The sequence below is a fragment of the Astyanax mexicanus genome, chromosome 8, assembly GCF_023375975.1.
Source record: "Astyanax mexicanus isolate ESR-SI-001 chromosome 8, AstMex3_surface, whole genome shotgun sequence".
In the NCBI taxonomy this organism is placed as follows: Eukaryota; Metazoa; Chordata; class Actinopteri; order Characiformes; family Acestrorhamphidae; genus Astyanax; species Astyanax mexicanus.
This window is the reverse complement of record NC_064415.1, coordinates 42931183-42949857: the sequence shown is the minus strand read 5'-3', so window position 1 is coordinate 42949857 and position 18675 is coordinate 42931183. Positions and strand designations below refer to the sequence as shown.

Below are 18675 nucleotides of genomic sequence, written 5' to 3'. Positions count from 1 at the left end.
AAGAAAATATTTAAAAAATATTTAAGTAAATCTGCTAATGTCAAAATATAATGAATACATTTTTTAAACATGCAAAATTTGGGTTGATTCCTGTTACTGATCTGAAATTTATAAAAATTCCAGAATGTAAATACGTTCTAAGGGTTTTGAATCACCTACACCTGTAGCTCTATCAATTCAAATAATACAGTATCTTTTACCTCAAATATAATTTGGACTAAAAGGTTAGACTCTGCACTCTTGACTAAATCCATTTGCTATAATTACAGAGAAAGTACAGTTCATGAAGAGAGTACTGGTCCAGACCAGCAGCATGTAGCTTTTTTTTAACTAGGTCAAAGAGGATCCTATGAGTATGGGAAGTTCTGAGGCAGAGAGCTGTGATGAATCATTTAGTTTGATTCTAAAAGCTTAGCTCGGGCTGGCAGTCAGAATACACCGCTCCACCCAGAAACTCGCCTCACAGCCCTCAATCTGGCAACATCTCTGCTACAAGACTCATCATCAGAACCATGTATTTTTGATAGGTGTGGGGCGGCGTCTCATAAACACACATACACAATGGAGATTCTAGAAAACCTTTTTTTTTAGAAAATGATGGACAAAACATAACTTAATGCATATTTTCAGATGAATATTAAATACCTCCTACCTCCCTATGTAATGCACTTTATAAGTCATAAAACTGCACTAGACAGCACTAGATCTGTCATGTGTGAAAGTAAATACTTTTCTATTACAAATACACAACACTGCCTAAATTTAGAATATTACATTTTGTGACATCCATAGTACAAATATTTGGAATGATTTGGAAATAAACCTTCCCTTTTTTTCATCCTTTTTCATTGTGTGTTGAGGTCTCTATTTATGAGATCCATCATCCCATACAGGGCTAACCAGCGTATCACACTGCTGTGTTCTTCCTGCAGTGGTGACTGCATTACCCAGAATACACCTCTCACTTACATGGCCATCAGCAGCTTATCAGAAACTGTTCCCATACTCCAGTGCTGTTCTGTTTCAGCTGTGACTGCCCCTTCTATTTGCCTCCCTTGTTATCCTGTCCAGTTTGTCTGTTTTTTTTTTATCATTTTTTTTTTCTCTTGTTTTTTGCCCTTCTGGATTTGCTTGCCTGTTTGTTTGGATTTTATTGATACAAATATTGAAATGTAGCTGATATGTAGCTGATCAATCATTCTTTTCAAAAAAATAAGTAAATCCTTTGCATAGAGTTAATTGCCTCCAGAATGTACTGAATGATATGAGTAAAGTTTATATCATGATATATTTCTAAAGTCAAGTCGATATGATATAATTCTAATATCGATATAACCATTATAAAAGCCACTGTGTCTGTGGAGTACATTATCATGCACTGGCACTGCCAGGTAATGAAAGCCTAGTGTTCTGCCCTTTGTGCTCAGCTTGAATGCAGTGAACTGACGGCAGGCTTGCAGTGTGTTAGCCGGTGCTAAATCAGTTTCTCAACTGATTTTTATTTCAGCTTTTTTGGTTGAATTTTGATAACAGAATGATGTCACAGTACACAGGTTAGATGCAGATTGGAGTGAGTTTTGCTGTATGTTATTTAGGTCTTCAGAACACCGGCATGTAACTCTTGCCTTAAACTAAAGGACTTGGGTGGGTTGTGAGTTTGTACTGAAAATCGATATTAAAAGTTTATATCACAGTATTTGTTGCGTAAGAAAATATTTGAACTAGTATTGAATTGTTTTTTTATTAATTCAATCTTACACTGATGCAGTAATGTCATGTAATATGTCCCAATATTAAAACCAAATATTGATAATTATGTAAGTATGACGAGTCAGAGAAACTACATATGGAGTCATACAGAATGGTGCTGATGTCAGACAGGTAGAGGTATTTGCTGCAGTTGCTGACTTTTCAGAGGAGTGAAGTCAAAGCAAGTGAGATCACACCCCCATAGAATGATGAGGGTGAAAGTAAGCATCAGGGGTGAAGGTAAGCATGAGGGTGAAGGAAGGCATGGTGAGGGGGAGGGGCTTTACTTACTGTGATGGACAGAGCCAGACAGACAAACGTAAACCTCTTGATGTTGGACTTGGTAACTGTTGTGCCAGCATTAGCCAGCTTGCTGCTCGGGTTATTCTGGAAAAAAAAAAACAGAACAATTTAAAAGGTTTGTGTTAAAATTTCCAGTCATTTTTAAATCCAATAGTAAATCCTACTGCTTTGTACACTGGTCATAAAGTATCTAGCAACTATTAACTACAAATTTAGACACACCTCTTCTCATTCAATGTGTTTTCTTTCCCTTTGTGATTTTCTTTTATTTTTACTTTAAGATATTAAAGCTACACAGGGACATATTTAATACATCTCTCCATTTTGGTCTTAGAGTGTCTCTGTTTCTTTTCTATGCCTCCCTCAACCCCCTCTCCTCATTCCTCTGCTTATGCTTCCTTTTCACAGTGAATAGAGGTTTATTTTTTGGACATGGTGCATCATCTGTTAGTCAGAGCTCCAGGGCGGTCACACAGAGATCAGTGTAAGATCCCAGTGTTAGGATAGCAGGCCCTCAGGCCTCTATTCCACTCTGCTGATGTTGGTTTACCTGTAAACATTACACGCTCCCAAATGGCAGGGGAGCGTCACAGACATGCTGGTGCCAACAAAAGGAGCAGGTCTCTACAGAGGTGGAGGCTGGGAAATTATACTTTATACACAGCCCGGACTGGGTTTTAAGGTAAACAGTGTGAGTGTTGTGTGCTGTATGCTGTTGCCGGAACTAATTTCTCCACCTACTCAGAAAGAATGTTAGTTAGATCCCAAATGGAGCAGGGTGAACTCTTCTGACCTCTCTAAGACATTGCTATATACACTAACGGGTGAGAAATACAGAGTTAATACAGTGTTAAAAAGTGTTACATTTGCTAACATTACATTTCATACACACTGAGGTTAGACACTGGTCAAACAAAATTGATTATTTAATAGGGAATTGCAGTAAGGCATCAAATGATGGTTATCAAAGCCTCTGTGTTCTTCACTTTTGATGGGTTTAGAATAGCTTCTTGTAGAATTGGCTTAATAGAAGGGTTAGGTTATGGAAATGGCCACAGGGCAAAAAAAAGTTATGCTTTGCACAAATAACACTGTGTGTGTGCAGTTGATTAATACGAATATAAGACAACACTTTAGAATAAAGGTACATTAATAAAAAAATTATTAACAAGGTATTTTTCTGACTATAAAATGTACCAGATTATAAGATGCACTATCAATTAAAGGTTCATTTTTGGTCTATTTTCATACACAAGGCGCACGAGATTATAAAGCCCATTAAGCGACACTAGTAAGTATGCCTATATCAAAGAGAGCAAGGGTGTCACCACATTTTCCTTTCTAATGGGGAAAATAGGGGAAATGCCTAAGTAAACACAACTGTAATTCTTAAAAAAGAAAAAAAAATTTTGTCAAAGTCAAACAAGTGCTGGATGTTAATCTACACAGATTTATCTCCTAAAAAGGTTACTTCCCTTTATTTATAGTAAGCTTAGATTTCCAATATTTGGTCTGAGGATGAGTTTTTAGTTAAGTTTCTCCAGCATTAAGGCTGGGTGCAGCAGCATTAGCCTAAGCTGCTAACGGCAGCACTAGTGGGACGTAAATGCTGCACAATAGCATTAGACTGAGGAACCCTGAGTGTTCCGGCAACCCAAGACGCTATCAGCTAGCGTTTTTTTCCCCACATAGTTTGTTTTAACATTCTAAACACGTAGACTACAGTCCCATATACTCACCTTTTTTTTAAGGCATACTGTTGATTTTTAGGAAAGTTAAAGGATTTTAAGTGTGCCTTGATACTTGATACCAATATGATACTTATGGCTGAATGTCTCAACTAATTAGACATTATCAATCATTACAACATTGTAACTTATGTATCAAAACATTATTATTAACAACATTCTTAAGCATTCAAATGTAGTATTTTTTTATATATATATATATTAGTGTCAATTAATAATTAGGTTTTTTTGTAACAATTTAACAATTTTTCATACTGTTGTAAGTACTTCATACTGTTATTTGTGATCCTTTTTGTAAATTGTTGCCGAATAAAAAAATTACACCACCAATGAGCCAAAACATTAAGCCTGTAAGAGCAGCACACTTCAACATCTAGGATGCACAATAGACAGTAACTGAACAGTCAGTAGTTCTGCTCAGCATGTTAGATGCTGGAGAATTGAGCAGACGTGCAGACCTAAAAGAGTCCAACACTGCCCAAATAATTATGATCAGACATCTGATTCAGATTGTCTCAAACAGGTTGTTCAACACCCCAGGCTCTTTGATATATGAAGGCAGCAATAGACTATCCTCTATCCTATATATGATAATGGAAGGAATACACCACACAGAAGCATCTGGACTGGACCCTGGACTAATAATATAAGTGTAGTTGAGACTGTATTCACCTGTTGCCTATGTGCTGGAAATACTGCATGCGGTTGTATTAAAGAAATCATATTGTGGCACTATTCATCCCAACAGTGATGACATTAAAACAGTCATACTGCTCACCTTACTTTAGTTTGCATGTACGAAACACTAGAGATGCCAGCTTTACTCTCTCTGCTCTAAGTTTAACCTGTTTCAGAAACTACACAAATACATGTAAACCAGTACAAAATGAGCTTAACCTTGTCAAAAGCAGGGTAGACGGCCCGGAGTTCAGTTAACCATCCATACGGCATGTGTCCTACAGGATACGTAGCTGTTAGAACTGCGACTGCCTACAAAGAAAAAACATAACAATTATTTCTTTAACACTTCTGATACCAAATGATATGAATCCAAAAACTCATAAATAACACACAATACAGCTTAATATATATATATATATATATATATATATATATATATATATATATATATAAACATAATACATAGTATCTGCAGGTAGGGGCCTATTCTTTTTTTTTTTTTGCACCCAAGTTCAAGTAGCATTCGCCACAGAAGGAGGCTAATTTCACCACTTAATTTAAAACTCTGTATTGCAGTATACCCCAATGACTGTGAACATCTTATTTGCTGGTAAAATATAGCTAGAACTACCTATGTCGAGCCGGGGATTTATACATTAGTGTGGTAGCTCAGCAATGTCAACCTCTTTCATTCTGTGAACTTTAGAATGAAGATTAATTATTTGGCTATTGCATTCAAACATATAATATTCAGGTGTATTCAGGTGTGATTTAAACATGTAAATTGCAAGTATTGTCACATTTACGCAAAAAAATTTGTATCTCAATTTTTGTTGTCTTTCATTTTTACATAATTTGAATCAGTCACTTGTTCTTTTTATTATGTTAAAATGTCATGATGAATGGACCAAAAGACACAGCAAAACTTGGAAGAAATGCTTTTTACATTGACTTTCATAGAAATATTGTCAGTAATAGGACACACTGCAACTAAGATATGGGTGCAAATAGTACACACTGCTACATACACCTGGGTGAAATAGCTTGTGCCTTTTTAAAAACGTTTTACAACAACTGTCAAATTTTATTACACAATAACAAATTGGCAAAAAAACACATAATACTAATATTAAGGTTACAGACAGTAAGCTTGTGATTCCTCTATTTTCTGACAAACCAACATTTTAAACCTTTACAGTTTTAAACAATTACAAAAGGAACTGTTCATACACTGAAAATAAAATGTAGGCATTTACCCATACCTGCATACTGTCTCTACAACCTAAAAAGAGTACCGGTAACAAACATATTTGGAAAAAAAAATGTCCCCCCAAACCAAAAATATTAACTTGCATATAGAATTTGGAATCTGTTGTTACAAAATGTTAAGTTGTCTTTACCGTCTGTTGCATGTTTACGACCTTTGGGAGAAATTTTAAGACAAATTAAGTTTTTACATTTTTTTAGACAAACGAATGTAAGAATTTCTAAGACTGTTTAAGTATTTGCAGAAACCCTATAATATCAGAATTTAGACCTGATTGCTCAGAGGAACCTGTTTCAGAGCAAATAAAAAACTCTGAAATTAAAGAAGCATGTGATAGCCATGTGGTAGAGTAAGTTGCATTGGGTCACTAAGGTTGTGTGATAATTACAATCACAAAAAGCCTCATAACCTGGAACAAAGTCGCAATCAAGCCTCATATAACCTGCCCGTCATAAACGCAGAATGGCATTCGGCCAAGCTTTAAGTGTTTGAAGCCATTCTACACACATTTCCCTCTCCCTCCCAAAGCTCGCTGTAGACTCTGTGTGTGAAAACAACACTTTATAAGATGCTGCAAATACAGTCATCTTCTTCTGACTCTGTATGACAGATATTAAATACAGAGTATTGCATCTAGAGTATGTCAGAAATAACTCAAAACTTGATTTTTTAAGCAGGGGTGATATTATTAGGCAGGGGTGAGCGATATGGCGCTAAATTAATATGTTTTAGGGTATTTTTTGCGATAATATTCTTGTTGATATTATAAAACATTGAATAAAAAAATAAATAATAATTTTAAGAACACACTACTGCAACAAAATGAATATTACATTTTATTTGGCGATATGATTGCATACGATATGATATGACACACCCCTAACTGAGATATTTACCAGATTGTAACAGAAGTTAATGATCCAACATGTTGTGATACTAATAATACACTCTATATTATATTATAGGATTAAAGTAAAATGATCGATACTGGACACATATAATCTATCTCTAGTTAATATCATGGGAAATATAATATAATGGGGAAAAGAGAACAGTGCAAATTTTCCTTTTGCAATAAATAACAAACAAATTGTACCCTGATGACTCATATGGCCCTAAAATAATATCACAATATTTCAATGTATTTTTGTGATAGCGATATTCAAAAATGTTGGCGATATCATTGCACACGATACAATACGGCATACGCCTATTATTAAGTTATTTTACTAAAAGATTCACATGTTAAATATTCTGATCAACACATCTGTCTTCAGCCATATTTGGACAGGATTAAAGTTATGTAGGGAGGTAAAGTGGTGCAATTGTACCACAATACGCCTCTAAAGTTAATGAATGATTTGCACAGGAAAGGAAATCATGTTATAAATGGCAGAGATTTGAGTGTCTCTAAGATATATTTAGCACTATACTCTTAATACAGCTCTTAAATACAGGATTCTCCTAAGAATTGCTTTGGAAAATGTTCAGGATTGATATGTTGCTTTGACAAGTCTTTGTTTTCCAGGCTTAACAGAGACATGTACATCCTGCATGATTTGTACAGCATGTTACAAGTTACAATTAGTTCCCCTTCACTACACATACATGACATTACGCTAGTTACGTATGTAACTGTGGTTATGTGAATAGTGGATGACCGCCAGGGCGGTGCTTAATGTGAATGTATTCCCTGCCGTGCCCACGGCGAACCGAGAGTTGTATACCAACGAAGTCACTACACGTGACACAGCGTGTGACGCAAGCGGGGTATAAATGCCCCCTGGCACTCGCTGCTCCTCCTCAAAACTTGGTTCTTCTCGCAATCCGAGTGACCAAGAACCCTGGCGGTCATCCACTATTCACATAACCACAGTTACATACGTAACTAGCGTTATGTTTCATAGTTACTGACCGCCAGGGCGGTGCTTAATGTGGATGATGCATACCAGCGATGTCACGAGGAGATTCCAGACAGAACCGCCGTAGATAAGCCCTCGGCGGCTGCCACGTTCACACTGTAGTAACGAGAGAAGGTGCATGGTGACGACCATGTGGCCGCTGCACAAATCTCTAGTAGAGACACTCCTTGAAGCGCAGCCCAAGATGTGGCGATGCCTCTGACAGAATGTCCTGTAGTCGGGGCAGGCAAAGGGCGATCTGCAGCCCTGTAGGCCCCCTGAATAACCTCCACAAGCCAGTGGGATAGCCGTTGCTTCGAAAGTGGTTTCCCCAACTTCGCAGCAGAAAAACATACAAACAGCTGGTCCGTTTGACGAACAGCCGTCGTAGCAGAAACATATGCCCGTAGAGCTCTTACAGGGCATAACTTTAGCCTCCTGGTATCAGAATCGTCCCCATAGGCTGGAAGATCAATGGTTTGGTTCACAAAAGCAGGATTCAACACCTTAGGCAGAAACGCAGCGTTCGGCCTCAGTTTCACACTGCAATCATCCAAGCCCCACTGTAAACACAGGGGGCTGATAGACAGCGCATGCAGCTCACAGCTCCGCTTTGCTGTGCAAACAGCCAACAGGAAAGCAGCCTTTAGAGAGATCCATTTCAGCTCTGCCTGCTCTAGCGGTTCAAAAGGAGCCTTGCAGAGAGCGTTCAAGACTAGCGGAAGATCCCAGGGGGGATACCGCGGCTTACGAGGGGGAGCCAGTCTCCTAGCTCCCTTCAAAAAAGCAGTCACAAGCTTATGAGAGCCCAAGGAAGTACCGTCCGCCGGCATCACGTGACAGGCTAAGGCCGCCACGTATACCCTGAGCGTCGAAGCGGCCCTGCCTTCCTCCAGTAGCGTCTGGAGAAAGGACAAGACAGTCTGTAGTGTGCAGAGGTGTGGTACCACACCTTGGTTAATACACCAAGCTTCAAAAGCCTTCCACCTGCCCTCGTATAGAGCCCGCGTAGAAGGAGCTCTAGCATTATCGATCGTGCGTCTGACCTGGGCCGTGCACGAGTCTAATGTGCTGGTGGGCCTAAGGGCCACAGCCATAGCCGGAGTTGCTCCGGACGTGGGTGCCACACCTGTCCGTTCAGCTGTGAAAGCAGGTCTGCTCGACACGGAAGTTCCCATGGAACCCCATGGAGTAATGACAGCAGCGTTGGAAACCATGTTTGATACGGCCACTTCGGGGCCACCAAGAGGACCCGATGCTGTTCCAGGCGTACTCTGTCCAATACAGCCGGAATCAGAGGCAAAGGGGGAAAGGCATAGAGCAGAGTTCTCGGCCAGCTGTGAGCCAGGGCATCCTGGCCCAATGGGCTGTATAGTGCCATCTCCGAAAACCAGAGAGGGCAGTGTGTCGTGTCTGGAGAGGCAAAGAGGTCTACTCGAGCCTCCCCGAACCGTTCCCACACCAGCTGTACCACACGCGGGTGTAGCTTCCATCGTCCTGGGTGAAGAGAACGGCGAGATAGCGCATCCGCCGTGACATTGGTGGCGCCTGTCACATGAGATGCTCTCAGAGATAACACTCTGGGGTGAGCCCACGTCCAGAGTTCTTGTGCCAGCATTAATAGCCTGCGGGACCGTGTTCCGCCGAAGTGGTTTACATGATAGACTGCTGACACATTGTCCGATCTCACCAAGACATGTCTGCCGCGGAGCACCGGGAGAAAATGTCTCAGGGCGAGCACTATGGCACGTAACTCCAGGATGTTGATGTGGTCTCGCGCCTGCCGCATGGACCAAACACCCTGCACTGCGCTGTGGTTCCAGACAGCCCCCCAGCCTGTGGCTGACGCGTCTGTAGTGATCACTTCTCTGCGAGAAGGAATCTGGCCCATCGTTACCCCTGACAGCAGGAAGGGTGCAGAGTTCCAGACATCGAGGGCAGCCAAGCACTCGCTGGTAATGCGAACGTGTGTGTGCCTGTGCCGTGCCGCATCCAGTTTCAGACTGATGAGCCACATCTGAAATGGTCGGATGTGGAGCTTCCCCAGTGCCACCACCTGCGCAGCGGCGGTGAGAAGACCTTGTAGTCGCAAAAGCCTCACATACTGCACCTTGGCGCCCCACCTGAGGCTGTGAATGGCCGATAGTATAGCCGCAGCGCGAGCTGAAGGCAGGGTGGCCAACATGCGACGTGAATCCAAGACCATGCCTAAAAAGGTTATGGACTGAGCAGGAATTAAAACACTCTTGTTCCAGTTCACCGCGAGCCCCAGCGCTTGCGTGTGCTGCAGTAATCTGAGTGTGTCTGTGTGAGCTCTCTGCTCCGAGGGGGCACACAGCAGCCAGTCGTCTAGATAGGGCAAGATTTTCAGCCCCTGAGCCATAAGGGGGGACAGGGCCGCCCGCATACATCTCGTGAACACCCTTGGTGCCAGTGAAAGGCCGAACGGCAGCACTCTGAACTGGTATACCCTGTCTCGGAAGGCGAACCTGAGAAACCGTCTGTGTTCTGGAACGATTGGAACGTGAAAGTAGGCGTCTTTGAGATCCACTAGGGTGAACCACTCCGCCTCGGAAACCGCGTGGAGAACAGCCGCGGTGTGTAACATCCGGAACGGAAGAACTTTCAAAAATTTGTTCAGGCGACGGAGATCTAAGATCGGTCTCAAACCGCCGTCTTTCTTCGGAACAACAAAATAAATTGAGTAGAACCCCTCGGGGTGAACTTGAGGGTCTACTAACTCTATGGCTCCTCTGGCCAGCAGGGAGCCTATCTCCTGGGAGAGACTTGCAGCCCGAACGGGATCCCGAACTTTGGTCACCGTAGGGCGAGAACATACTGGTGGCCGGCGGCGAAACTGCAGTCTGTAACCCACTGTCATGGTGCTCAGAGCCCACGGGTCTGAGACCATCTTTGTCCAGTAGGCCAAATGTGATGGTGAGAGCAACAGCGTCACCGGCCGTAGCATGTCAGCGGCGGTCAGCAGCGGCAGCTGCACGCGGCTTGGAAGGGTGGGGGGGTCGCCTAGGCGCTCTCGGCGGGACCGTGGGGCCTGCGGGGCGCGGCGGCGGAGCTGCGGCTCCGAAGCGCCTCTCTCTATCGTGTCCTCGAGTCCGCTGTAGTGGGCGACGAAAACTCTGTGGCTGCCCGGTATTATGCAGCTTTCGAGCCTCCGTCAGGGAGGATCGTCGTTCCAGGGCTTCCTTGGCTGCTGGTCCGAAGAGAGACCCGGGTTTGAGAGGCACGGACCGCAGCGTAGCTCGGCAAGGTTCGGGCAGAGAGGATTGGGCCAGCCACACCTGGCGCCGAGCATGCAGGCTCGTAGCGACGAGCCGACCAGTATCGTGGGTCATGTAACCCGCGGTCAAGAGGGCTAGATTCAGAAGCTCCTCCGAGCTATTTGAGTCCTCCGTGGATGCGGGGGAATTCTGCAGCGCAATAAGCAGGATGCAGAGGGAATTCAGCAGTCTCCCCATCCGCGTTGCTGAGTTGTGCATTTTAACAACCAGCTCGTCCGTGCGCCTACACTCCGCGCTCGGGCAGCGAGGTTCCGGCCGTAGCGCTTCGTCTGGCGAAACCACCGTGGAAGCCACACAGGGGTCGATCGCAGGCATGGAGGCCAGTCCATAGTCAGCCGCTCCGGCCATGGATGCTAGCAAGCGCGCCGTCTCCGTCGGCCGACCTGCTTTTTCGCTCTGAAAAGCAGCCGAGAATTCAGACACGAAGTCCTGACAAGGCGGCACCGCGAAAGCACCCGCTTCCAGGCGTTTAAACAGCGCGTTAGAGCGTACGCTCCCTGCTGCTGGTGTATCCAGGCCTAGCCTAGCTAAGGCTAACTTAAGCGTCTCTTCCACTGAAGCCCTGCGAGAGGCTGCGGGGTGTGTGTCCTCACTTCCCTTGGCTCCATCCGAAGACAGGGAGTGTGGGGGTGCAGGAGAGCTATCGGTCGGAAAAGATCCGAACCCCATCTCGTGCTCGAGAGCCGACCCTTGTGTAAAGTTCGCGTTGGAGGCAGCCGTTGAGAGAACGTCAAACTCAGCCTCCCGCCTTGGCGAAACAGACTCCTTAAACTCGACCGAGGGGCTCTCACCTGCTCGGTCCTGTGTCTGGCTGTTCATAGCTAAGATCAGGTTCTTTAGCTGGTGTAACTCCGATACAACCGAGTCCACACGGTTAGAGAGAGCTCCATAGCCTTTCTTTTTTCGCGGTGGCTCTAACGAGCTATCCGCGCTCCGTTTTCCCCGAGCCTTGGGCGTTGTCGCGGGGAGGGATGCCTCGCTTCGTGCTTCCAGGCCCGCTAGCCGCTCGTGGCGGATAGCCATGGGAATCATCGCGCAGTCGATGCATGGGTCTGTGAGCGCTTCGCGCAGATGGTCCAAGCCCAGGCACGACGGGCACAGTCGGTGTCCGTCGTCGGGCTCCAGGACGGCCTGGCAGTGCATGCAGCTAATCGAGGCTAGCATAGCAGCGCTAGGTAGGCCGCGGCTCCGGGAGGGGGTCTGACAGCCGCTCGCGGTGGCCGCTGGCTCGCTTCGGGCGTCGAGCGCCTCGCTGCCCGCTAAGTCACTCGGTGTACCGAGCACCAGCTAGCTGAAGCAGATAGCTCACGAGGAGTTTGCGCTAGTTAGAGCTACGGTTGAGAGTACTCACCGTGTCAGGCTCCGGCGAAAAGGCACAGCAGTGCTGACAGCCGCTCGGCTGATAGCTACTCGTGGGGCCGCTAGCCTCTGGTTAACCCCGGCGTCGAGCGATTCGTAGCCGGCTAAATGAACTCGGTGTACCGAGCACTAGCTAGCTAGGTCAGATAGCTCGCGAGGCGTAACGCTAGTAGAGCTAAGGAGAGAGTACTCACCGTGTCGGCTCCGGCGAAGACACCACAGTGTAGATAGCCGCTCGTGGGGGCGTTAGCTGAGGCTAATCCCGGCGCCGAGCGCTTCGCTGCGGTCAAAGTGAACTCGGTGTACCGAGCGCACGATAACTGAGGCAGCGGACGAGTACTGAAGCTAGGTTAGAACTACGGTGGGAGTCCTCACTGGTTTCGAGCTTCGACGGGAAATGCACAGTAACCCGAAGCTTGGAGCCCCAAGCTTCGTGTGGGTACTGGCGACGAGTAATCCAAATAGGAGAAGAAAAAAGGAGAAGAAAAAGATGATGAAAAACAGCTCTAGAGGTCGGAATCCGAGCTCTGAAGCGAGCTGCACTCAATCGGTTCTGGGCGAGAAGAAAAAGAGGAGGAGCAGCGAGTGCCAGGGGGCATTTATACCCCGCTTGCGTCACACGCTGTGTCACGTGTAGTGACTTCGTTGGTATACAACTCTCGGTTCGCCGTGGGCACGGCAGGGAATACATTCACATTAAGCACCGCCCTGGCGGTCAGTAACTATGAAACATAACTACAAATTTGCAGAAACCTCTGAAAACTCTTTACTATAGGTTAGAAAAGAACATTTACCTTGCCTGGGGTTGATTTATATAAGATAAAAAGGGGTGAATATCTTTACTAGTGTATACAGATTCCTAATGTGGCAGATTTTCATTTTTCATTTCATTTTTATAAGACTAAACTCTGCAAGATACACAGTAATAATGACTTCCGTCTAAGAACCAGTCCTTCCAGCTGTCCATACATCTACGGTTTTTATTCTTTTTCTTTCGTTTTTGTTCCTGTACCTGTAACTATCTAATATCATCTCTTCTTTACCCTTCCACCCATGAGAGATGGGTATGGGACAATTACTTTTGTGTCTCTTTTAGATTTGTTTAAATATCAGAGACACAGTTAAGACTAACTCTATAATAATAACAAAATGGAAAATGACAACACAAACATTAAATGTACAGATTTACAGCAATCATTGGTTGTTCAGATCAGCAATTTCAGTAAATATATCATATTTAATATAGCAGATGAACACAGTGATATTAAAGAAGTAAATGATGTTTATAGGATTTACAGAAAGTGTGCAATAACTCTTTGAACAAAATTAGGGTCTAGACTTCCTATTCATCTCTTCTAGCTAAAACCAAGTAATGGACATATCTAAAAATAGTACTTTCTGAGCCATAAATAATTTTGCTGTTTCCGCTTAGCTCAGTCTGCTATTATATCAGCTTCCATATAAGCTAACTTGCATATGATATTAGGAAACTGCAAAAATGCAATGTCCAAAATAAAACCTAAATTGTATTTATTGTCTGGGGCATTTTTAAGACCTTTGGGAAATTACTTTAGTTGTATTGTATTGTTTTTACAGATTGCATTTTTATTATTTTTGTTTTGTGCATGCTTATATATTATACCCCCTCCATCCTTCTGTCCATTAATCATAAAGAGATAAACAGGAAGTCCTCCCCACTTTTCCATGTAAAACTAACCTGCTCCAAACAATGTTTAGAGCAGCAGAAAACCAGTCTGCAGTTTTTTAAACAAACTTACTTTTACTACGTAAAACTCCCCATTATTATGTTTTGAGTCAAAATAGCCCCAGTGAAAAATTGATTAATTGATTCCACATGAACTAGTGAGAAAACATAGTCTTGATTTGATTTCTCACTACATCTGCATGAAACACCCATTTAAACCTCCTTTAAGGTGTGGTTATGTAAGCAAGTGAGAGTTTGTATGATAAGTCCCAGCAGCTTCTGTAGCTTCTGTACACGTTCAGTGCAGATCAGCTCTGAACACAGCAGATATAATCTTGGGTGTGTAATGTTCATTTACATTTACGAGTGCTGTTGACCATAAAAATATCTGAGACAAATAAACAGAGAGGCGAGGGGACGCATAAAAGGAGTGTGTTAGGTATTAACACGGTGCGTGTTCACGATAAAGTATATTCAGAGAACTGATTTACTGACATCATGCAGGAGGAGCGCAGTAGAGAGGAGTACTGTGTAATGTTTGCAGTTCTGTGGTTAATGTGGGTGAATTCACTGACCTCAGTGGAGGCAGCACTTCCCTTTAAGTCACGGGACACAAACAGGTTGACGATGGGCCTGCTGATGCGCTGTGTGGCCAGTATGAGGGCCAGGGGCCACCAGAAATTCAGCATCTTTTTGATGGTGGCATCACCCTAAAGCCAGTACACACACACACAAACACACACACACACAGTGAGTCAGCACAAGGAATGAAGGGAGAGGTTAAAGAACAAGCCAGATAAAATAACCAACATGTGTCATCTGACTCAGGTTCCCTTTTTCCCAGACCAGTGCAAATCACTGTCACGGTCTACATTTGCGTCACGCCCTTTAATGACTCTCCACAATCTCCGATCAGGTGCTGCAGTGGTGGATCTCATGCCGGCTCACTCAGTCCACCACCTCAGCATGTTTTGTGTTGTTCCCCCTGTTCTAAAACAACCGAGCCAGTCAGGGATCTTAATCAGGTGCGTTAGTGATTACGCAAAGCACAAAAATGTGCAGAGCGTGGGGTCTTCAGGACTGAGTTTGAGAAAACACTGCAGTAGCCACTTTACCCTGGGTACCACTCAGCTATAGTGTGTATTGTGAGCATGAAAGAACACATACATTGAGGGAAAATATGTGTCAATGTTGTTCTATGTTTCTTTTATTACTCTAACAGTCTCCTAACTGGTCTTCCAAAAAACTTTGAATTGAACTCCCATCCTTAAATCCTTACACTGGATAACAGTCTGTTATAAAATCAACTTTAAAGGTTTTATTACTGGACTACAAATGTCTCAATGGCCTAAGACCAGACTATTTATCTTTTTATATGGTGCAGCTGTATATACCTGAGCAGAGCTCTCAGATCATTAGGAACGTGTCAGTAAGTCCTGCCCAAGGTAAAGACTAAACATGGAGAAGCAGCATTTATTGTAGATACAGTGCCTTGCAAAAGTGTTCAGCCACATTTCAGGCTTCTTAACTTTTTTTTAGAAATAAAAAACTGAAAAGTGGGGTGTGCAATATTATTCGCCCCCCCCTTGCGTTAATAGCACCACCTTTTGCTGAGATTACAGCTGCAAGTCGCTTCGGGTATGACGGTTTTGCACATCGAGAGACTGAAATTTTTGCCCAATCTTTCTTGCAAAACAGCTGGAGCTCAGTGAGGTTGGTTGAGAGAGAACTCTGAGAGCAGGTGCATTTATACAGAGATTTGATTAGACACAGGTGGATTCTATTTTTAAATATTTATGTTTGAAGCCTGAAATGTGGCAAAAGTTTGAAAAGTATACTTTTGCAAGGCACTTTACTATGCTGCTGTTAAACTAAATCAGTGGATAGAGATGTTATTAAAAGAGCCCCAACACTGTAAACTTAATTGCAGGCTGAAAAACTCTTTTGTTTAATCGGGCTTTCAGCTCATTTTAAAACACTAAAGGCACTATCGTACACCCTGCCCAAGGTGTGTTGTGGTGCTTTTTGCTACCTTAAACCCTACCAACAGTCTATTTTCACCCCATTAAAATAGCGTGGGAGCTTAGAAATATATCTCCGCTGATGGGCGTGGTGGTCTGGAAAAGAGGTGTGTTCAGGTAAACATCTGGCGTGCTTCCATTCTGGCGGTGCGCCACTGACCGATTTAAACCCTGACAACAGCCTATAGTCACCTGTCTATACCTATCTTAGCTATGCAGGTAGGCTGTGCATGAGGCACTTTCTTAGTGCATGTACACCTCTGCTTATACACACATGTACACACTGCAGTGCACAAATTCAGCTTTTACATAAACAATAAACAGAATACAAAATAAAATAATATTGCTTTTTCTATAAATTACCTGCTTACACACCTTTACAGTGTAAACACACAGATAAGTTTATGCACAAAGTGCTGCGCTGTTAAGATCCCAAAATGTGCCAAAGTCAGAGAGCATCTCGCTCTTAAAGGGAGTGGCAAGTGACAAGCTGATTGGTTTGTTTCTTGTTACGCCCAAAACAGAATTAGCAGAATTAATAATAAAATAAAACAATACATACCCCCACCTCGGGGCCACTGGAGTCTGGGATGTTGTCATGAATGTTTCGATAGTAGCCCAGACCCACAATAGTGAAACGCACCAGAGCTCCCATGTACAGAGACAGAATGGGAATCAACAGCGGCTCCACACATTCCAGATGACTGTGCAGCAGAATAGCCACAAAAACAATCTAGAGAGAAAGAGAGACAGATAGATTAATGTTTAACTCATACAGATCTTAGTCCACAAAACAAACTGATTAAATGTAAATTTGTCAACACAGCACATATGAAGTTTTACCCATGCATACATATGAATCACTCGATCAAAGTTAAACTGATTAACATATTGATCAAAATATCGATAGATAAAATAAGTAATAGATAAAATACTGAAATACTGGTTAAAACTCCTCCATATTATTTCGGTAATGGTTCTATGGGGTCCTGACCATTGAAGAACAGGGTAAAAGCAGGATAATACAGTATGCAGAAAAATAGAAGCACTACAGTTTGTAATTATAGAACTATAAAGTACTCCTATATGGTCAGTGGAGCTGATAAAATGAACAGTGAATGTAGAATTGTTTTTTAAAATGTGCTAGCAAGTCAAAGGCAGAAGATTAGATAAACACTTAACATATTGATATGTACAATACTCATGCAGTCACGGGCCTTACCTGTGCTATGACATCAGAGATAGAGGCACAGCCAACGAGAAAGCTGTGCTTGTGCTTTAATAGGATTCCAGCATGGGTCCATGCCTGGGAACACACACACACACACACACACTCAGATAAAATGGGTCACAAGTCAAGGGCAATTACACAGGCCATCAAACGGGATCCTGTAGATTTATTACCGAGGAGTAATCCTGGCCTACTGTACCGTGGCCTTTTAGATGCACTGTGCCGTTTGGAAACCACAGCGAATGACTCCTAGTGCAGATCGAGTTACTTCCTCAGAGGGAGACTGACAGTCCTCCAGATCTGAACAGGCTCTGAGGACTGCCTTATCAGCAGAGTGTTCAACCACACACACACACACACACACATATATATATATACACACACTACACGCTCCATCTGTCCCAGCAGACAAGCCAGATCTAACCGCTAACGGAGTGGACACATCAGAGACAGAGCATTTGACGTGTTAGATTAGAGATCTCACTCACCATGGCGTCCAGCAGGGGAAACGCAGCCAGGTAGAGAAAAGCCTTTCTGGTCTTATTGCCCACCGACTCGTCCACATGGTGCAGCTTGTTGATGATGTAGTAGCCCATGTCTGTGTAGGCTGAGTCGGGGAAAAGGGGAGAGCAAAAGCTATTTTTTAATACAGTTAAGGGTGTAAAAATGTATCAAAACACTGAAACAAAAATAAGGCAGGTCCTATTTACACTATTTTAGCAATCTAATCTATAGGTGAGCAGTCAGCGGCACACCGTGCAGGCGTATTCACGGTCTGTCAGGGTGTCTTTGGTATGGTGAGAAGGCAAGAAATACACATCTTTTGTAGAACGAATGTGTGCTTAGGGTCATTGTCTTGCTGCATGACCCAATCTCTTGAAATTCAGTTTATGGACAGATGTCCAACATTTTCATTAAGAATTATCATATATAATCGGAATTCATGGATCCTGGCATAGATGCAGCAAAACCGGCCCAAACTATGATACTACAACCACCACCATGTTTTACAGATGGGATAAGGTTCTTATGCTGGAATGCAGTGTTTTCCTTTCTCTAAACATAACACTTTTCATTTGAACCAAAAATATCTATTTTGGTCTCACCCATTCAGAAAACATTCTTCCAATAGCATTGTGGTTTGTCTATATGATATTCAGCAAATTGCAGATGAGCAAAAATGTTCCTTTTAGAGAGCAGTAGCTTTTTCCTTGCAACCCTTCCATGCCCACCACTGTTTTTGACCCTTACCTGACTCTAATTTCACCTTTAAACTAACTGCTAATCTAGGGTTTACATACTTTTACCACTCACAAATATGCATTATTGAATTATTTCCCTCAATAAATAAATGGCCATATATAATGCTTTGTCTCATTTGTTTAATCAGGTTTTTTTTATCTACTTTTAG

At 43.2% G+C, this 18675-nt stretch overlaps 1 protein-coding gene across 1 annotated transcript in view; it reads right to left on the bottom strand.

Moving 5' to 3' along the window:
* The window catches only part of ankhb (ANKH inorganic pyrophosphate transport regulator b), a 59647-nt gene that overhangs the window by 18301 nt on the left and 22671 nt on the right, over positions 1–18675 (bottom strand). Inside the window, exons 3-8 of the mRNA XM_022678008.2 lie at positions 17753–17871; positions 17256–17339; positions 16596–16766; positions 14588–14722; positions 4698–4790; positions 2041–2136 (exon numbers count right to left, since the gene is read on the bottom strand). Of these exons, the coding sequence (XP_022533729.1) occupies positions 2041–2136; positions 4698–4790; positions 14588–14722; positions 16596–16766; positions 17256–17339; positions 17753–17871 (698 nt within the window). The remainder of the gene's footprint in view (positions 1–2040; positions 2137–4697; positions 4791–14587; positions 14723–16595; positions 16767–17255; positions 17340–17752; positions 17872–18675) is intronic.